Genomic DNA, 21,058 nt, shown 5'->3' on the forward strand with positions numbered 1-21,058 from the left:
AAACACTTATACGTACAACAATAGATACTATGCGTCCAAGCATCCCTTAGGATGGAATACCCCAGGCCCCTCAACCATCGGGTTGGAATGCCAACATACTATGAGTCCAATCATCCTACCGGGATGGAATACTCCTGGCCCACAACCATCGGGTTGAAATGCCCCACTTCCTATACATACAGTAACTACTACTAATACTACTATTACTATTACTATGGGTCCAATCATCCCTCGAGATGGAATACCCCAGGCCCCTCAACCATCGGGTTAGAATGCCAACATAATACGAGTCCAATCATCCTACCTGGATGGAATACTCCTGGCCCACAACCATCGGGTTGGAATGCCAATCTGCACTAGCAGACATGCACACATAGCAGGCAACCACATAACACTCTACAGAACCAACAGACTAGGGCCCTATCATCCTACCGAGATGGAATACCCTCTGCTACTGCTCAACATACATAACCCGCAGGTAACCTCCTACCAGCGTACATAAGGCAATACCAACTACCGGTCTATAAATAATCACTACCCAACTACCAGGGCGCTAATCCAACAAAACTAGCCGTCATACAACTATCCATTTCTCTAGGATACTAAGCTAACAAAGCATATTCTCATAACACTATCCTGTCTACCAGGATACTAGCAAGCATATCATCGCATAACATAACAGGCTCTAACAACAATTTAAAGGGTCGGCCTTGGTGCCTTAGACCCTTGAGTACAGTGAGGAAAACTCACCTTGCAACTACCGGAAACCTGCAACTCTCTGACTGCTGACTCGCCGGGAATCCCAACTATCATAAGAAAACCATCACATAAGAAACCAGCACAACTTTCTAGACCAAGGGCCCATAACACTCATTAAGCCCATCATCCTCTTATTGGGCCAAGACCCAAAGTCAAATTCTCATGCAAAGCCCAATATTGGCCCAATTTACTAAATTAGGCCCACCTCACCAAATAGGCCTAGATCCAAGGTTCATAATAATTATTGGGTCTACATTACTCCATTCATAATGCTCAGTCATGGCCCAAGCCCCACTAGCCCAAAAACAGCCCAATCACTTAAGGCCCAAAATCAAAACCCAATAGAGGGAGTACGCGGGGCGTACCCCTCTTGGTACGCTGGGCGTACATCGATTCTTGCGGATTGGAGTCGAGACACAGACCCACTACGCTGGGTGTACATCCATTTACGCGGGGCGTAATCTCGCTGAACTAAAATCCCACATAAGTTCTTAATGACTTAAGCTCTTAAGCCCAAACTTTAGATCCATAGACCAAATATGCCTAAGATTCATAAATTCTCAAACTTTATTACTTGGGAAGTCCATAAAGCTCTTAACTCAAGGTCTTAATCCATTAAGATCTACCTATCTCACACATGAGACAACCAAAGCCATTGGGACCTCATTTTTCTCACTCAAGACCTCTCCTAAGGTCTGAAAGGACAACTAATCTCAACAATCTCACATCATGCATCACTATGGGGTTTTTGGGACAAGAATGGTGTCCAAAACTTCATAACACATAGATCTACACAATATGATTGTCAAGCAAGACACTTTATACCTCAAAAGGGCTGTAAAAGATGATGCATTTCCAGATCTACGACCTCCAACCACCCACTCCTTCTTTAACAACTTCCTCTTTCTTCTTCCAGGCTCTCCTTTGCCAAACCAAGCTCTCCAAGGTCAAATAACCACAACAACGGAATAAGAATGGCTACTTAGGGTTTCTGAGGGTAAGAGGGCAGATGTGGAGGCTGGGGTTGGAACCATAATGTTCCTTATATAGTGGCTGGCCCTAAAATTAGGGTTTCTGGATACTGGACGTACGCTGGGCATAATTCCAGTACGTTGGGCGTACGTCGAGGGACCCCGCATTTCATTAACTCCATTACATTGGGCGTAACCCAGCCTTACGATGGGCGTACCCACGCGTGTCCCATGCATGCATGGCCTTACTTTGTCAACTTTTTCCATCAAGTGCCATAAGTGACAATATCTTCAAAGTGCCATATCTCCTTTATTCTAAGTCCGTTTCCGACGAAATTTATATCCACGAAAAGGTGGCGAGAAGCCCTACGCTTCTAGCAACACACCCTGACCCGAAACCTTGTCGAATAAAACCCATTGCCTATAAAAGAGAGAAACACCCTTACTCTTTGATCTCGAGGAACCATAAATAACTACTCTTAGAATGGGGGTGTTACCGCCCAAGTGGTGATGGAACCAAATGGGAGTTCATATAACCATTCCCTTGCCGAATCTTGAAGTGAAAAGGTGAATGCCCTTAACTTTATCTGGTCTTCTGTGATAGCATGAGGCTTCATTCCTCGACAAACCACACGAAATTCCTTGGAGAATTTATGTGGGTCTTCGTTTTCCAATCCTTTGAAAGAGGGAAGAAGGTGAATTAGCCCAAATTTAAGTTTGAAGTTCTGGGCTTCTGGAAAAGTGATACAGAGGGGCTGCTGATTGACCTCTTGGGTGGCCCACTCTCTAAGGGTCTTTTCTGCTTCATCTCCGTTTTTGCTCATGTCTGATTCTTCAGATTTGAATTCTGAAGAATCTGTGGGTTTTGATTTAATGGAAGATGGTGGGGAGTAAGTTTTATATGGGCTATTTTGAGGAGGAGATGGGGGGTACTTTTGCAATAAATGGATCCGATTCGTTCCACAAGGGAGTGCCTTGTGGTGTGGAGGTTTCTGGGGGTATGGAAGATGATGTACCAAAGACACAAGCTGATTGTTTCTTTCTTGCTGCTTCTTTCTTCAGTTTCCTTGCAGTTGCTCAATCTCTCGATCAAAAACTAAAGGTGTACCTGAACGAAATTTTTTTTGGCATAAAACTATTAAAAAACACTGGTCCCCGGCAATGGCGCCAATTTGTTAACACGCTGTCGCACGCGTATTAATAAAATAAATTATCATTGCTCGTTGCACTAAAAATATAGCACAGGGAAGCAGGGTCGAATCCTCTGGGACACAACCTAATGGTCAATGCCTTTTTGCATCAGACACAATCTAGTCAAGAAACAGAAAATATAAAAGGGGTTTTGATTAAAAACTAAAAACTAAAAATGCAGTGATATTAAACTAAATGAAAATCAATAATAAAAACGTTTCAGTTATGCTACGACTTTCCTAATCATGTAACTGATCCAGATCTGATTATATAAGATGCGTTCTATCTAAGCTGGTACTGAGAAAAACTAAAAAGCTCTAATATAATCTCTTTTACCTAAACTAGTAAACCAAAACAAGCTCTTTGAATTAACCCTAAATTTTTACTGTCTAATCAAACAAGCTCTTAATTAAGATCAGAAAAGTTACATTAAGTTCTTTGTAAAATTCCCAGCAATATCCAATACTTCTCACAGGCTCGGAAGCGTAAAGATATGATTTCTACAGTTTATAATAAAGTCAAATTCGAAACACGGAACCGATTTATTACTTGTTACACATTGCCAGTTGAGAAGAACAATTACGTATTCTATAACTGATTAACTGGAATGATAAAGCCCTAGCTAGGTGATCAGATTTACAAGAATCAAAATCAAACATTCATTAAGAACAAAACTGAAGAATCTAGATAGAAGCACAAATCAAAAACCAGATCTAATGATCAATCACATGAAAAGTACTCGTCTTTGCAGAACTGAAAACTAAGGTTTTAGCCAGACATGGCTAAAATCTGATAAAAACAAATGAAAAGAGACATCAAACAACTAATCTTACTAATCTACTTGAAGGAGATGATCCACAGTCTTCAGATCTTCAAAAATCATTTAAATAGGAGACAAAACGCTCCAAAATCATATTTTCGTCGCCTGGTACCTCTGGAATCGCCAACATAGGTTACTGGAAGGTTATGAGGATCTATTTATACGTCCAGCAGCAAAAACGACGCGCATGCGATTGCAAATAGACAACCTACGATCGCATGTATTACCGAAAACGTGTCACGGGCCTTTTAAATGAAGTATAATACCATTTCGAGAAATATTGGCCAACCTGCGATCGCATGTTTTGAATTTTCACTCCCCGATGAATTTTGGCACAAAAAACCTTGAAGACAAGCTGCGACCAAAATTATGATGGCATAAAGGCCCCATGCGATCGCATGGGCCATAGTTGGTTCATGAGATATGGTGAAAATACTGACAGGGGGTCAAAGCAGCCAGTAACATCCTTTAACTTTAGATTGCATATTCTATCTTCGTGTGATCAATTCGATTGAATGTATCTTGACCAAAACATCTTCCAAACATTCCTCAACATCCTTCATAAGTTCCAAGCTCCATTTTAAGCTCCAAATGCGCATCCAACTACTCCCAAAGCACTAGTCCACTCAAACTATCTGAAATTGACATAAAAACATGATCAATATGGGAATTCTAATGAAATACATGAGCTGAACATTATTTAAATAAATGACATGCAAATGTACAAAATATGATGCTAAAATGATAATAAAAACTACCCTATAAGGTGCAAAAAAAATGGAATCTAACAAAGACGAAGACCTTGCATAACAAGGTAGGTTTTGATGAAGGTGCAGTGGCAACACCATAAGGATTCAGAGTAGACATGGGAGCCGGAGGAGGAGATGAGAAAGCATTACCCAGAGTTATTTGCAGTAGCAGACTTCGAGGATGAATTCTAATTCAGTTGGGGGAGAGTTGTAACATATGGGTTCCCAAGTATAATTGATTATATGTTTATTAAAGATTTTATTGGCCACAGTGTGGGAAAGGTGTCCTCACAACGTGGCATGGCCAATAATGTTTATGGATGATTTTTTGTGCCTCACGACATGACAAGTATTAGGTCATGTCGTTGCAGTCATCTTAATATAAAACCCTTATTTTTTGGGCTTTAAGCCCTATATAAGGAAAGGGTGAGAGAGGGTTTACTCTCCCTCAGCCTCCAACACCTTCCTTTCTAACCCTAATCAAATCTAGGCTTTATTGTTGAAGGAGAAGGAAGCTCATTTAGTGTATTGTTTCATTTTCCAAGCCTCATCATCATCAAGAATATTTCTGGACCTTTTTAAGTGTTCAAGATCCAAATTTTAGGTTGCATGCTCTTAGATCTGGCTTCCCCATCCCTTATTCTTCGTGTTATGAGTATTTGAAAGAATGGATTTCATAAAGTTGGCAACTTTATAGATCCTTGGGGTCCTTTTGGTGTTATATGTTCCATATCTAGGTTTCCTTGGGTATTTTGTCACATACACAAGTTTGAGCTCTTTTTTTTCCATGATTTTGACCTTGTTTTGAAGGGATGCACATTGGACATGCATGTCCATAAAACACTGATTTTTATGGTAGGTTAGGAGTAGGAAACCCTTCTGTAAGTTATGGACTTCAGACTTTAAGGATTAAGTGCTTAATGGTTGACTTCATGCCTTAAGTTTCCACTAAGAACCTAGATTTATAGATCTTGACTTATTAGGACGTATTAATGCATAAAGTTGGAAACATTATCTATCAAGACCTTAGGAAGAATCAAAACTGAGCTTTGGAGCTCATGGAATGGACGGAAAACAAGTTAATCCATTAAGCTATTAAGACTCAATCCTTATGACATGGCATTTTGGCTATCATGTCGTGGCGACTGGGGTCAAGCCGAATGATTTATCTCTATTCTACCACGACGTTGTAAGTGGGAGGCCACGATGTGGTGACTCGTTGAAGTAGAGTTGAGCATTTTACTTTGATCTTTGACTTTTTGACTTTGTTGACTTTTGGTGAATTTGCAAATTTTAGATGGTGGACTAAGGGTTCACCTTGTATGGCTTTTTAGGTGGTGTTTAAAACCTGCTTTTAACTATGAGAGCCTGTTATCTATTTACGACACTTTCAAGGTGAATCTTCTCACTATACTATGTAGGATGCTAGTTGTGTTTATGATACTTACAAGGAAGACCATTGCGGTAGCCCATATAAACTGTATGAAAGACCATGGGGGTAGCCCGTGCGAATTTAATGAAAGACCATGCAGATAGCCCATGGCACTTGGATGTCAGGCCATAGGGGTAGCCCATGGTACGTGGATGTTAGACCATGGGGGTAATCCATGACACTTTAGGAAAAAGACCATGGGGTAGCCTATGGCAAATGTATGTATGGTATGTGGTATTTTGCGGAATTCACTAAGCTTTGTGCTTACAGTTTTATGTTTAAATGTTTTCAGGTACTTCCAGTTCCAAAGGGAAGGGCCCAACATGATTGCATCGCATCCACTGGAGATTCCGCACTTTTGATTTTACCATTACTCTCATGTTTGTTTAGAAACACTTTTGATACTTGAATACCTTTTAGAAGTAATGAATGAACTTCTTAGTTGAATTCAAAAATAAATTTTTACTTGGTACTTTGTGGAAGTTACATGATAGTAATTGAGTTCTTCATTGAAGTGATATAACAATAATTAGCTTCTTGTTGGTTACTGTTGATCTTGACTATTCCCCATGGAGTTGACATATTCACACATTGATGGTAAGTTGAGGGGACAACTTTCGTGTTATGGATCCATGGCCTACCAAAGATAATATTATATCAAGATAAAGAATCAACAACACAAAAAATGTTGGATAACGCTAACTCCCTCTATGTATATTGGCGGTTTGATCTTTGTAATGGTTTTCTTGGTTTCGGTACTAAATCCTACTAGGATTGAGGATGTTTGGACTATCTCAGAGTTTGGAATATTCATCTTATTGAGTGTTTCTAATAGGATGATGCTCATTAAGCTTCCTCCATCTATTAATATTTTTTTTGAATAAAATGGTTCGCCACATAAAGTGTTATGACTAGACCATCATGGTGTGGATCAAGGTCATTCTCCCTGTCATGTTTGTCGAAAGAGATCTCCTTCTTGTCGGTAAAGAATGCATTCGGTCTTAGCATGTCTTCCTTTTTCCATCTTGGAACTTCTTGAATGTCTTTTGGTTGCAAAATAAGATGTTCCATAGATGTCAGATCCACCATAGATAAAATTAATTACCTTGGTGTTCAAGGGGGGAGATGATATTTTTTGCGGAAGAATTTCAAGATGTTGGGATCCTTGGCTAGTCTTGTCCTTTTTTCTTCCTAAGAGTTCGTTTAAATGTCCTTTTCTCAATAGATATCTAATTTCTTTTTTGAGAGCAAAACAGTCTTTAGTAAGATATCCGAAGTTTTCATGATAGGCAAACCACTTGGACTTGTCTTTCCATCATGGGGTATTGTATTTTTTTGGGGGTCATGTTTCCTTGTTCCCGATATGATGCATTACATAGAGTACACCTAAAACATTAACAGAAAAACAGTAATCAAATATCTTAGGATTAATTTCATCTTCCTCTTCATCCTCTAGAGCGTTGACCCTATGATTCTCAGATCTTGAGTAAGGTTTAGCATTTTTTGGGAGGAAGATTCATTCTTCCTGTTAGGAAGATTATAGGACGTGTTGTCCTTTTATGGATCTTCATGTCTTCCTCTAGCCTGATGAATCTAAAGGTTATATTCCAACTTCTTCCAATTTCTTGCATGGGGTCATGACAAGAGCCTCGTAAAATGGAGAATCTTTCTTTAGTCCCATCTTTAAAGCTTCTATGGCTGTTGCTACGTGTAGATGTGGGATATCTTGGAATCATTTGCCAAACCTGTTAACATAATCCCCCAAGGGTTCATCAGTGCCTTGAGATACACTGTAAAGATCACTTGTTAGTTTTTCAAAAATCATACTGTAAGAAATTTGATTATTGAACAAGTTAACCAAATCTATAAAAGAAATAATAGAGTAAGGGGGAACATTTAGGATCCAATTCAATGTAGATCCTCTAAGGGTTGAACCAAAACCAATGCATAAGCAAGCTTCATTGAGATGTTATGGAATCACGACTATCTCCATGTGTTCTCCGTATTGGGCGACATGCTCCTCAGGATATGTGGTCCAATCATACATCTTCAGGTTTGGTGCCTAAAACCTCTTCGGATCTTCAATGTTGTATATGAGGGGTGCAAATCTTGAAACCATATGACTGACAGATGAAACCTCTGATGTTGATTGAATGACACCCGATACACTTGAGATCTTATCTCTTAGTTTCATGAGTTGCTTTTCCATGATTGGACTTGTCTGATGATCTTGGGTATCAGGCAGGATGTTGAATATCCCTCAAAGATCTTGAGAGACATGACCTACCATACTAGGAGTTTCTCGATCCATGAAGATGGGAGCCTAGATTGATATCAAGTCTCCGACTTGAAGTTTTGTGAATGTACCAATCTCGAAATTTAAAATCATGGGTTGTAATATCAAGGATGGAATTGGCACATTTTCCATAAAACTTCTCAAATTCGAGCATAGTGTTTACATCCTTTCGAACAACATCTTATTGGGTTCGCTTTGCTCAATGATGTATCGGTCCATCCTGGTCAGAATGGATATGATCTCGTTGTTCAAGATCATAATTTCTATTTCTTGAGTTGTAGTTCCTAAGTATTGGACTGACGAGGATGTTGGAGCAGTATTTCTATGGATCTTAACGCTCCTTCTTTGTGAGGTGACTGCAGGAGGGTGGGGGTAGGATCTAACTGACTGAGATAGATGAAATAGTGCTAGAAGTGGATTTTGGTATAAAAGGCATTTTTGGTGAAAAAATGTGTAAGTGATTGAAAATATGAAAAAAGCTTGCCAAGTAACTTTAAAGAGAAAAATATAGTAACACCACTTGTCCACGGATGGCACCAAATTGTTTTGGTAAAAAACTAACAACCTAATTTTGTAACAAAATTAGTAGGTGTGGTGTGATGTTTGAAATAAGATATTAAAAACTAGAGTGCTTAAGATCTTGAAATATGCCGAACATCTTGGTCATGCCCAAGATCCTTGGAAGAAGAAAATAATATCCAGAAAACTGTTTTATAAAGTTGATTTGTTTTAAATTGTAAGAAAGTGTGTTTAAAATATTTAGGAAAAAAGTAGTGTTAAAGTGATTAATAAGTGGTTTTGCATAGCATATGCATAAGATACTCCAAAAGGTATCAAGATACCACAGAGTATCTTGATAAATGGATATGAAAATAGATTAACAATCAAGAAAACAACAAAATAGATTTATGTCGATCAAATAATGATAAGTAAGTAAAATATAAGTGGAAGAACACAGATGTAACACCCATAGATTTGGGGCTAGTCAATTTAGAGACAATAAGCATTGAAAATGACTTTTTGATAGAAGATTATTTAGGATAAATAATCTTAACAAAAGTTATAGTATAGGTCAAAAGGATTTCATACATATAAATAATGTTGTAATCCAACTTATAACGAATAAGTTATGACTCGTTGAAGTTTCACGCATAAACCGACACGACTCTACATATCGTAAAAAATATTTTTTTGATAAATTACTTTCTGGCCTTAGTAATCTAAACCAAAGTTGTACTAGTCATTAAACCGAGAGCATGCATATAGAGAACGTCAAAATCTGACTTCATTTGAGAAAGTTATAATTTTTTTTCTAAGATTCAGCGTAGCAGTGTACAACTCATAAATCGAATTTTAGATAGGTCAAATTTTAGATAAAAGGATCTAAACGAGAATTGAAGATCTCGTTAATAGGATTTCAACGATAAAAAGACAGTTGAAAACGGAGTTCGTATGCGAAAGATATGGACGAAACTTGGACCCTACTCTTCGAGCACGGCGAATTCAATACATATTTGTAAATCTGAGATACAATGAGAATTAGCCGATGGAGTCTAAATAAAACTTGTAGCACTAGTAAATACAAACACGTGGGGTATAAAGAACGTCGAGAATAGAGCTCGTATTTTAAAAAAATGGACGAAACATAGTCCTTATTGTTCGTGCGCGATAAATTTGATACAGATTTGTAAATTCGAGATAGAATGAGAATTAGCCGACGGGGTCTAAATGAAAGTTACAGTACTCAGAAGTACCTACACGTGGATATAAAGAACGTAGAAAATGGAGCTGATACGCAGAAGACACGGATGAAACTTAGGGCCTACTCTATGATCAGATCCTCTAAACTCTCTCTAGAATTCTTCTTTATTTCTTGTTCGATTTCTCCAAGTTTTAGGGTACGATAGAGAAACTTTGATTCGTCAAGAAGCCGATGAAAAGAAGTTTTTAGAGTCAGAGTTCTACCTGCGCAATTTCCCAGTTTTTCGTTAAAAGCCCTGTAAGTTAAGCTAAACTACTCTGTTTTCAGTGTAACTTATATTTAGTCATAAGTCATTATTATGAACCTATAGATAAGATTTATCAGTAATTCCAAGTCATTATACTGATTAATCAACTTACGAGAGAGGTGTCCAGAATGGTCACGTTAGCTTGGTTGTTAGATTTCAGTAAAGCTATACGCTGAAATGATCCTGCCTCCCAACTGTCCTATATGGGTGATCCTTACTTCATAGATATTGAAGTAGACTTTAAATTAATGATGAATCTGGACTAATAATTAGTCACTAGAAATATTAGACTAAGACTCGATGATAATAATACTAGTTTACGTAGAAGGAAAAGACAGTTGCTAGGAGCGAAGCGCTGTCCAAATTTGGGGTCATCACTTTAACAAGTGAGTGCATAGTCCCTTTCATGAACATGATTTTAATATAAGTATTGATGAAATTATTAAATATATGTTTATGTGTGAGATATTTGATATTGCCTGAAGTACATGCTAAGAATGTATCTGATGATATATGATGATTTAGGACTTACAGAATAAACCTAATTAAGATGAATATCGGGTATCTCCTTAAGAGTACGGGTGAGATATAGACGGAGGGTAGAACTCTAAAATTTTTCATTGATCTGTGAGCATGGATTAGACATAGCCACTCATCCCTAGTCCGAGAGTATGGAGTGGGGATAGTCATTTGTCATTTATCTGAGAGAATAGATTAGACATAGTCATTCATCCTTAGTCCAAGAGTATGAATTGGGCATAGTCATTTGTCGATAATCCGAGAGCATGGATTAGCCATAGTCATTCGTCCTTAGTCCGAGATTATGGAGTGGGCATAGTCATTTATCATTGATCCGAGAACATGGATTAGACATAGTCGTTCATTCCTTATCCGGAAGTATGGATTAGGTAACATCATTCATTTTTGTTGAGATTAAAACTCAAAAGATTGAATAGATTCAAACAGGAAAAAGCAATCAAACACAGAATATGAATCAAGAATGTGTCGAATGATTAAAAGTCACAGCCTCAGAAGAGCTCGATAAAGAAATGCTACTATAGAGGCTATGTAGGGTTTACAATGACATGATTAACTAATACACAATGCATGCATGCATTTTAAATAATAAAACGGACCCTAAAAGTAAATGATGGCTGGACAGGCCCAACCTGGATACAAAATAGAGTATACAAAAAGCCCATAAAGACACAACACTAAATACCCAACAATCTCCCCCTTTACGTCGATTGGGAGGGAGTCCTTCACTGATGAGTTCGCTTCTGCACTTCAAATACTTTCGGAATTACACTTAGCAGAACCTCGCGAACTTGGATGTACAATTGAATCATATCCGAAAAGCAACTCTTGTCACTTTTTTTGTTCCCCTTCTACTTGCTTACGAAGTCCAAGATGTACTCCAGACACGAAGTGGTGAAAAGATGTTTGTCATTGAGAAAGAAACAAACTTTGTGAAAGTATGCATCGATTCTCTTCTTCATTTGAAAGTACACACACCATCCGTCCTTTTGTATCTTCCCTGGTTTCATTTTGTCAAAACCTTCAAGGGCTTCTTTAGGGAGTACCGTTGGCTTCCTTCGCAACACAACTGCTATTTCGACATCTATTTTTATAACTTCTTAAATGTACGAAACTACCATTCGCTTTAGGTGAGAAACAACAGGCCCGTACTTCTGTTCATACCTTAACAACTTGTTGTACAGCATGATCCAATCATACGGGTTCAGGCATGTAAGATCTGCAAGAGTAAACTCATGCACCCGACTCGTGGAACCTCAAGCAACCTTAAAATTTGCATTGGGGAAGCTCTCAGTTTCAAGTGGACGAACAACCTTCACATAAGTGATATTTTTCGCACTCCAGGTTTCGTACTACGACTTCAAGTGCTTTAGGTAGAACGGAAAGAGTAAGTGATATGTACCGTTGTCTGTTGGAGGGACATTCTCAACTTTCACAAAACTGTGAAAATTAAAGGCTTTCTGTGTGATCGGAAGATCCAGTTGCATATATTGTGTATTTTGAAGATCAAAAGACACAACTGGTTCCAACCAATATTGACTCGGCATATCCACATCTTCATTCAAGATTCACTCCAAAGTCCATACTGGAAACAAAAGCTTTCGACTTTTCAGCGTGACTTGAGCTTCACGTTCGGACTTTTCTTTCTCTTCTGCCTCGAGAACTATTCTTTGGTGCTCATCTATTTGAGCTTCACGATCTTTTCTTCTTTTAAGCTCATGTTCGTCAGGCTCTTCTTCTTCATTGTCATCGAATATTGGTTCTTTGTTGAGAAGTTTCTCTTTGCCTTTCAACTTTGAAGCTACCTTACCATTCGATTCATTAACTTTCTTGGGCTTGACGGTAGGCTTGACTGTAGGTTTGGGATTATCCTTCTTGGATTGTTTCACACCTTCTCCCCTTGTTTCAAAATTAAGCTTGTTCCTGGAACACCTTCCAGTCTGCTGAGCATTACGGACAATGGCCTTAGATTTTCAGAGAGATGCTTCTTGATTGTGATCGTGATCATTGAGTCATGAGTCTCAATGACGTCCGAAAGCAGTGCATTCACATCTGCTATACAACTGTTCAGTACGGCCTTTTTGGACAACAGATCGTTGATTCATTTCTCAGCATTCTCCAGCTTGACAGTTAGGACTTTCACCTTTTCAGTTTTTGTTACGAGAGCATCCATAATTTTACTCTCAGTAGCCAAGTCATCCCAAATCTTGTTGAACTTCGATGAAATGGAGGAGTTTAGCACAACATTGTCAGTTTGGAGCCCAGTATGAACCTCTTCGAGTTTCGCCTTCTACGTTCTTAGTGTAGATCCAAGGCTAGAAATAACTTTGTTAGCCTTCACAGTGTTGGATTCAAATGAGCTCTAAAATTTGCTCATGAAGTAACGAGCATCTGCAATTAGTTTATCGACTTTTTCGATCATCTCCTGGCACATAGAAGCTTAAGCATCCACATCTTTGTTTGTCTTATCCTAATTAACTGAGTGTTCTTTCGTGAGGGTCTCAAGGAAGAACTTGGTCGTTGCTTGAGAATAGTCTTCACTGGATGATGCTTTAGATGATTGGAGCAACGATTCTAGTTCCTCGTTGATAGCCTTGAGTTGCCCTTTTGTGAAGGGGGCTTCGTCATCAATCTCAGTCCGAATGTTGAAAGGACTGTAGGTGAATCCTCCAATGTCCTCATCATCACAACCATAGATAATGTACAGATCATCCTGGCAGAAAGGAGAGATGGGTGGAGAAGCATGACCAACTGAAAAACCCGAAGCACCTTCCCCCGCATAAGTTGGGTTGACAGTTACTGGAGGTTCAATAGTTGAGGTAGTGTTGGTGGCGGTGGATTCAGTGAAGAGTGGGGTTTGGGTTGTTTGAGTTTGCAAAACACCCACTGATACTGGCGGGCATGGAGCAATAGTGATTGGAGTGGAGATAGTGGATGTGGGTGAAGGGATGGAAAAATAGTGGAGTAGATCTTTGGTATTGGAGCAGAGGTAGGAATTTCGAACCTTACCTTAGGGTTCATTGAGATTGGTTGTGAGACTTGTGCTTGTGAAGATGCAGCAGTATCCTCTTGTTCGTTTTGTGTACCCCCCCCCCTTTGCATTGGTACCTCCGAAACCGTGTTTGAGTGCGAATCTTCATTGTCACTCGGAGTCGGAGTTCTTGGCCTACGAGCCACTTTCTTGACCCTTTTCCTTTTCTGAGCTTTAGGAGGTTCGGAGGGTTTTGCCTTAGGTTTCCATTTCCCTCCCTGCCTTGAAGATTGTGCTGGTTCAGACGAACCAACTTTCGTACCCTTTTTCTTGCCTCCCCTCTTGGGTTTGTCTGCCTCATCGAGGACCTTTGACATTTCATCTATCAAGGGGCGAAATCCTAAGGTATACTGCGATAAGCTCGCTGTATGTTACTCGCAGTCAGAATATCATGAAGCATTGCTTCAGGAATGGAGCCAATGAAACTAAAATTTCAATTGTCTGCGAGGATGATGTTGGTGGTGTGAAAGATCTGGATCGCTGCCATACAAGAGCCTTCCAAGACTGGAATGTTGAGTTTGCTAATCGCCCGTTGAACGACGATGCTCCAGAAACGAACACAGGAGATTTCACTGTCTTGAATTGTAGAGAGGGTACTTTGGACCAATTGAGCCCAAAGCATAGAGCCGTAATCAAAATTGATGCTGGAGTTGATTTTGTACATCATGGTCATAAATAATTTGCTCACATAATCCGAGCCAGTAACCCTCTCCGAAAAGCTCTTAAACAGAAGGGTGAAGAGGCTGTTCCACATTGGCGCCAAGTTGGGTTTCTTAAACTTTGAAACAACGGCCAATGTTTCCTTGTAGCCCATTTGGTAGAACATCTCCAGTATTTCTAAGCTGGAGATGCTCTCAGGGCCAATTAGGCCACGAACCTGTGGAAGCCCTAGGAGGTTACAGAACCTCAATTTTGTGATATGGGTCTTTTGGTTGAAGATCTTGAACGAGATCAATTTTTCTCCCTTTTGATAACTAGCAGTGGAGTAGGCTTTTGAGAGATGCCCAGGAGAACAATTTGTTATTTGGTAAGCGCGATAACGAGTGGAGAGTACCTCAGGCATTTAACGATTGGTTGGAGAAACCCATCGTACTTTGTTGGGTCAAGGTCAAGAATCAAGTTTTGATTTGCCTTGAGGTTGAGGATTGAGGACTGGGCCATGGTTTCTGCAACTGATGGAGTCTCTAAAGAAGCTGCCATTGAAGCTTTGATGAAGGAGACGATGAACAGTAGAAAGTATAATCGTCGGAGGATTTTGTTTGCCTTTTGAAAGTGATAATTAATTAATGAAACGTCAAAATCCTTTTATACGATATAGTAGGTGAGAGAAATCCGTCGATTGGTTGCATTGGTTACTGAAAAGTCGCCTAAAAAGGCGTGACTGATAGCTGTGACGTGTGTCAGGCAGCGTCAAATCAGCGTCGTTTTAAATTCTCATACCCAATGTTTTCCTTTAAGATGTCGTTTTAGTTACGTGCTTTCGTAGTTGATTATGTTATAAACGTTCGCAATGAATAGCCATCAACAAGTCTGCGAAACTAAAAGAAAATATGCGTACCACGAACCAGAGTTTGGAAAATTACAAGGATCTCCGTGCGAGAGTGTGCCAAAGATAAAGAAATAAATCAATATTATTCTAAGGGATTCTAGTGATGTCTATTTAGACATGAATTAGATGGATCCCGGGCAATGATCTCTTCCTTCAGAGTCAAGAGAGACTTTAAGGGTGGCTTTATCTTCAACCAAACTACGAAACTTGATATAAGTTCGAACGTTCGGATGAAGTACTTATCTGAACGGTGTAGCCATAAAAACAAGTATGCTTTGGAACTATTTTAAGTGACTAGGACAAGTATAGAAATCTCAAGAAAAAATAAAAATTGGATCTATTGGGAAGAAACGTCTTAGGTCTAGAACGTCTCATTAAGATCACACAGAAAGAAAAAAAGATTTCATGGTACTGACCACGAAGGTGGACATTCATTAATTCCATGGTGAAATATCTAGAACATTTATATTGTTCACCGTCAATTCGTATATATGTGTTGGATTTTGGGTTTCACTCAATTCGTGGTTATAACGAATTTAAGATCACAAACACAAAATTGGTACTAACCATAAACCTCAGTGGTAATTTCTGAGAGTCTCAAGGGTTATATTTATGAATATGAAAGTGATAGAGAAATGGTATGAGGCGGTTCCAAAGAAATAATGTACCTCTGTTATGAAAAAGTGACTAAGCAGTTAATTCTTAACTCATTGTGAGAAGAGGAAGGCAGCTCTTTACTTATGTGAATTAATAGCGTTATTGGGAAGAAACGATTAGTGCTATCGATTCATTAAGGCTTCAGCATAGAGTCTTTGAGTGTTGCAGTGGGTTGTGACATATGCGAAAGGCACTTTCAGAATCACAATACAAGGGGATTCGCTTCATATTGATGCCATAGTCACGAAGTTGGCTTTGAATCCAGATTACTTGTGACGTACAAGAGGCGGCGACTATGTACTCTTCTTCATCAATTGATAGGGAGACACATGTTTGCTTTTTAAATTGCTAACTTATGAGTTTGCCATCAAGAAATTGGCATCCTCCCATTGTACTCTTTCGATCTAGACTGCAACCTCAAAGATCAGCATCCGAAAACGCTTACACAAAGAAACCAGAACTTGAAGGGTACCATATTCCTAATGAGGATGTTCGCTTGAGATACCTGAAGATATTCTTAACAGCTGTCATGTGGGGTTCGCAAGGATTCTCTTGAAACCTGGCACAATAGCAAACATAAAACATAATATCCGGACGACTAGCAGTCAGATACATCAATGATCCTATCATTTGCGATAGAGAGTCTTGTCCAGAGGTGTTAGTTTCGTTTAAAATGCCATTGGAACCTTCAATTTAGAATCTCCTACCATTCCAAACTTAGAGAGTAAGGTCTTTGTATAAGCCTCCTGATTGATGAAGATACCTTCCTGAATCTGTCTTATATTCAAGCCAAGGAAAAAGTTAATTGCACCCATGGAGCTCATCTCAAAATTAGTTTCCATCAACTTTCGAAACTCAGCTATTAAGTTGGGGTTAGTTGATCTGAAAATGATGTCATCAACATAAATTTGGACAAATATCAAGTGGTCACCATCTTCCTTGCGAAAGAAGGTGGGGTCGACCGATCCCTATTTAAATTTAGCCTGTTTTAAAAAACGAGTTAGACTTTCGTACCAGGATCTTGGAGCTTGCTTTAGACCGTAAACTGCCTTGTCCAGAATGTGACAGTGGTTCGGATACTTTTCGTTTATGAACCATGGTGGTTGTTCCACATACACTATTTCTTCTAGTTCCCCATTTAGAAATGCACACTTGACATCCATCTGATAAACTTCAAAGTTCTTATGTGTTGCGAATGCCAGAAAGATATGAACAGATTCTAACCTTGCAACGGGTGCAAAGTTTTCTTCGTAGTCAATGCCTTCTTCCTGACAGCATCCCTTAACAACGAGTCGTGCCTTGTTCCTTATCACATTTCCTTATTTATCCAGCTTGTTGCAAAATACCTATCTTAGACCAACAACAGATGCATCCTTTGGAGTGGGAATAAGTCTCCAGACCTTGTTTCGTTCGAATTCATTGAGCACCTTCTGAATTGATTGCACCCAATCAGAATGATCAAGAGTGATTTGAACATTATTAGGTTTAATCTTGGAGATAAACGAATTGAGCATACGATATTCCACTTTAGAGAATAAAGCAGTTCGCTTCGCTTTTTGTTGTGCTCTCATAAGAACTCCTGAAGACGAATCTCCTATGACTTGAGTTTTTGGATGATCTTTGGTCCATTTAGCCAATGGAGGGTAATTAGGATCATATGCTGGATCCACTTTAGCATTCACTTTTTCAAACTCTGACTGTACATCTGAATCATCATTCATATTTCCATTCCCCCCCCTCAAATGTATGTATGTCTTCTTCTGGATTTGGATTCTCCCCTGGAAAGGTGGTTCTAAGCTGACTTCAGAGTTTTTGTTCCCCCCCTGAACAGGTATATTAGGTGTGGAGGTTGAAGCCGAGCCCTCCCCCTGCGTTGTAGCATTCACATCTGTAGTCTGTGATGGAACTTTAGGATCTTTCGGAGTGGGATGCTCGTGTTCCATGTCTTTCCTATCACCGTCAATGATTTTCTTCAATTTTTCTTCCTTGTTGTCTGCTGCTTTGGACTCTGAGGAGATTGCCTTTTCTGGCTTGTCGAATAAGTTCATGAACTCCTCGTAGAGATTGGAGAGTGGGATGGTAGCAGGATTCGGTTTGGGAAAGTTCTCCTGTGATGGATTGTCATTCTTCTGAAACTTCTTTAAGTAATTGTTGTCAAAAGTGACATAGTAGGTTTCTTCTATCCATTTGGAGTTCTTGTTGAGAACCCTATATGATTTAAAAGTCAAAGAATACCCCAAGAATATACCTTCATCAACCTTCACATCGAATTTTTTCCTTTGCTATTTTGAATTGAAAATAAAGCACCTGGAACCAAAAACATGGAAAAACTTGACATTAGGTTTTCGTTTATCTATAATCTCATATGGAGTGACAGAGAATCATTTATTGAGGATAGATCAGTCTTGGGTAAAGCATGCAGTTCCTATCGCATCTGCCCAGAAGTAAAGCGACACATTCGTAAATGATAGCATGGTTCTTGCAGCCTTGCACAACGAGCGGTTTCGTCTTTCGACAACCCTGTTTTGTTGAGGAGTGTAAGGAGATGAAAAATTATGAGTTACTCCTTTCGCAGTCAGGAATTATTCAAACGCTTAGTTTTTGAATTCCAAACCGTTGTCACTACGAATGTTATGAACCAGGTTTCGCAGTTGTATCTGGATCTGCTTTATAAAATCCTTGAGCTTTGGAGTGGTTTCTGATTTCTGCTTAAGAAAACACACCCAAGTGAATCTTGAAAAATCATCTACAATTACGAGAATATATTTGTTACCACCAATGTTTTCAATTGCAGAAGGACCACAAAGGTCTATATGCAAAAGTTCAAGTGACTCTATGACTTTCGTATTCACAATCGTTGGATGACTCTTCGTGCTCTGTTTCCCTATTTCGCAGGCTTCACAAATATGTTCTTTATCGTACTTCAGGAAAGGAAGCCCTCGCATATGATCACTAAGAACAAGCTTGTTGATGTCTTTAAAAATTGAGATGCGAGAGCCTTCGGTGCCATAGCCAACTATCATCCGTGGAAGCTTTCGAAAGTAAGCAAATTTCAGGCTTCCCTTTGATGGGGTTCAGATTGAGGGGATACATTTCTCCTTTGCGCTTTGACTTTGACAGAACATTTTTGGTTGCCTTTTCAATAATTTCTAATCCTTCGTCGTCGAATGAAACTTTTAATCTTGTACCCACCACTAACTGCAAAACACTATTAAGATTGCGTTGTAGTCCTTCCACATACGCGACCTTGCGAATTGAAAACTCTCCATTTGTTATCATCCCATAACCCTTGATTTCTCCAAGATAATTATTGTTGTATTTTACTCTTCCTCCGTCCTTTAGTGCTCTAAACTCTCTCAACTCTTCCTTTCTTCCTGTCATGTGACGCAAGCAGCCACTATCAATGTACTATTGAAAGTTAAACTGCTCGTCATGTATTACCTGCGAAAATCAAGAAGATTTAGGAACCCAAAGTTGTTTGGGCCCTCATAAGGTTTTCACAGGAAAAGTAAACGTGGTGCTATCTTTTCTTTTAAGTTGAAAAACTATGATCCTATTATCTTTTAGGTTCTTATCCGTAGAGGATATTTTCCTTTGCTTACTATGGATTAGTTGTTTGAAAATTTTCTTCTCAACTATCTTGGGATTAGTTTAGGATCTTTTGAGAGGAACTTTAGGCTCCGAAACTATCTTTCCTTTGCCTTTAGCATCTTGCGATGTCTTAGTTGAATGTGAAGCGTTCTTGTTAGGAGAGGAGAATTGGTTTTCTGCACAAGTTTCACATGATTTGAAAAGGATGGTTTTTGAAAAACTTTTTGATTTGAAACCTGTGTAGACTGAGTTCATTGAAAATTCTTAGGTTTCGCAAGTGAAGATACTTTCGCATTTGGATTGGATTTTTCTTTATGAAAAAAGTTGAAATTCTTAGATTGCCAGAATTGCTTTCTTTCCCTGAGATTTTTCTTATATCTAGCATTCCTTTGGCATTTTTTGAGCTGCGAACTGCTCAGAGGATTTGTGAATACTAGCCCTAGGTTTTGGCTTTCTGGTAGGAGTTTCGGTCCGAACAGACGATGTGTCACTTGGAACGTTCTTAGTTCCACTTTGACTCCCTTGTCCGTAGCTTGAATTATCCTTGTTCAATGGCTCTGCTACGTACCTGCTCTTTGTTTTCCAAGAGGTCATTTCAGACAACCCTTTGGTTTCGTCTGCATTATCGATTGGAGCTGACCAGAAAAACTCATCGCAACCATCTTTTTTACCGTCTTCAACCATGGACGTTAATTATGTTGTTTGATTTTTATTCAGTCCCTTAGTTGCGAAAACTTGATTGGGAACAGTTTGAACCTATGGAAAAACAGTTTCTAATTCTCTTAAAATTTTAGATTTAACATCTGAAAAATGTTCAAATTCAACTGAATTTTCAGAGATTATGACTTTCGCAGGTTCAGGTTCGCATTTAACAAATTCAGCGCAGTCAACCTTATCCTCCACAGAGATTTCACTCATATCACTTTCATCGTCGAATTCATAAACATTTTCAACATCAAGTTTATTTTTTGAACTCAACTTGGTGCTTAACGAGTCAAACTTCTTTACAGTTTCAGATTTAATTTTCTCTTTTTCATTTTCATCCAAAAGTTGTTTAAGATTCGATTTTGTCTAGTCCTATTTTGTATGCATTTGAAACTTCGTCAGATGAGACAATAGATTCGCACCTGTAGTAGTCAACATCTACTTCGTCCTCTTTTAATTCAAGGAATGGTAAAATCATTTTATGAATTTTCTTACCAATCTCACAATCAAGATTTAACTAGGTGGTTTTGAAATAAAGCCTTTTAGCAATTAAACAAAATAAGTTTCTCTGTTTCAAAAGCATCAAATTATCTCTTTGCAAATAGATTAAGTCATCTCTAGATCTAGACAAATCTAAGTCTAATTTTTCAATCCATATGTGCCTCTCTGTCACAACTGGAAATTTTGAGCCATGTAATCTATACATTCAAGTTAATGTGAATCAAAAACTTCAATCAAATACATCATACAAGTACTACAAA

The 21,058-nt window shown here is 38.8% G+C and overlaps 1 protein-coding gene across 1 annotated transcript; it reads right to left on the reverse strand.

Annotated features, from left to right (window-relative positions):
- Positions 1-17,347: 17,347 nt before the first annotated feature.
- LOC145064539 (uncharacterized) lies at positions 17,348-20,276 on the reverse strand. Its single transcript, XM_079011968.1, has 2 exons — positions 20,161-20,276; positions 17,348-18,209 (listed from the first exon to the last, which is right to left on the reverse strand). The coding sequence occupies exons 1-2, from the start codon at positions 20,274-20,276 to the stop codon at positions 17,348-17,350; spliced, it is 978 nt and encodes a 325-aa protein (XP_078868094.1).
- Positions 20,277-21,058: the final 782 nt, after the last annotated feature.

The sequence above is a fragment of the Lactuca serriola genome, chromosome 7 (assembly GCF_051521515.1).
Source record: "Lactuca serriola cultivar US96UC23 chromosome 7, Lser_US96UC23_V15, whole genome shotgun sequence".
In the NCBI taxonomy this organism is placed as follows: domain Eukaryota; kingdom Viridiplantae; phylum Streptophyta; class Magnoliopsida; order Asterales; family Asteraceae; genus Lactuca; species Lactuca serriola.

Excerpts from the sequence above, each read along its gene's own strand:
- LOC145064539 (XM_079011968.1), bottom strand. The coding sequence starts at position 20,276 with ATGGTTGAAGACGGTAAAAAAGATGGTTGCGATGAGTTTTTCTGGTCA. Across the intron at positions 18,210-20,160 it reads TCTTGGAAAACAAAGAGCAG|GGTTCTCAACAAGAACTCCA; the intron begins GTACGTAGCAGA and ends TAAATCATATAG.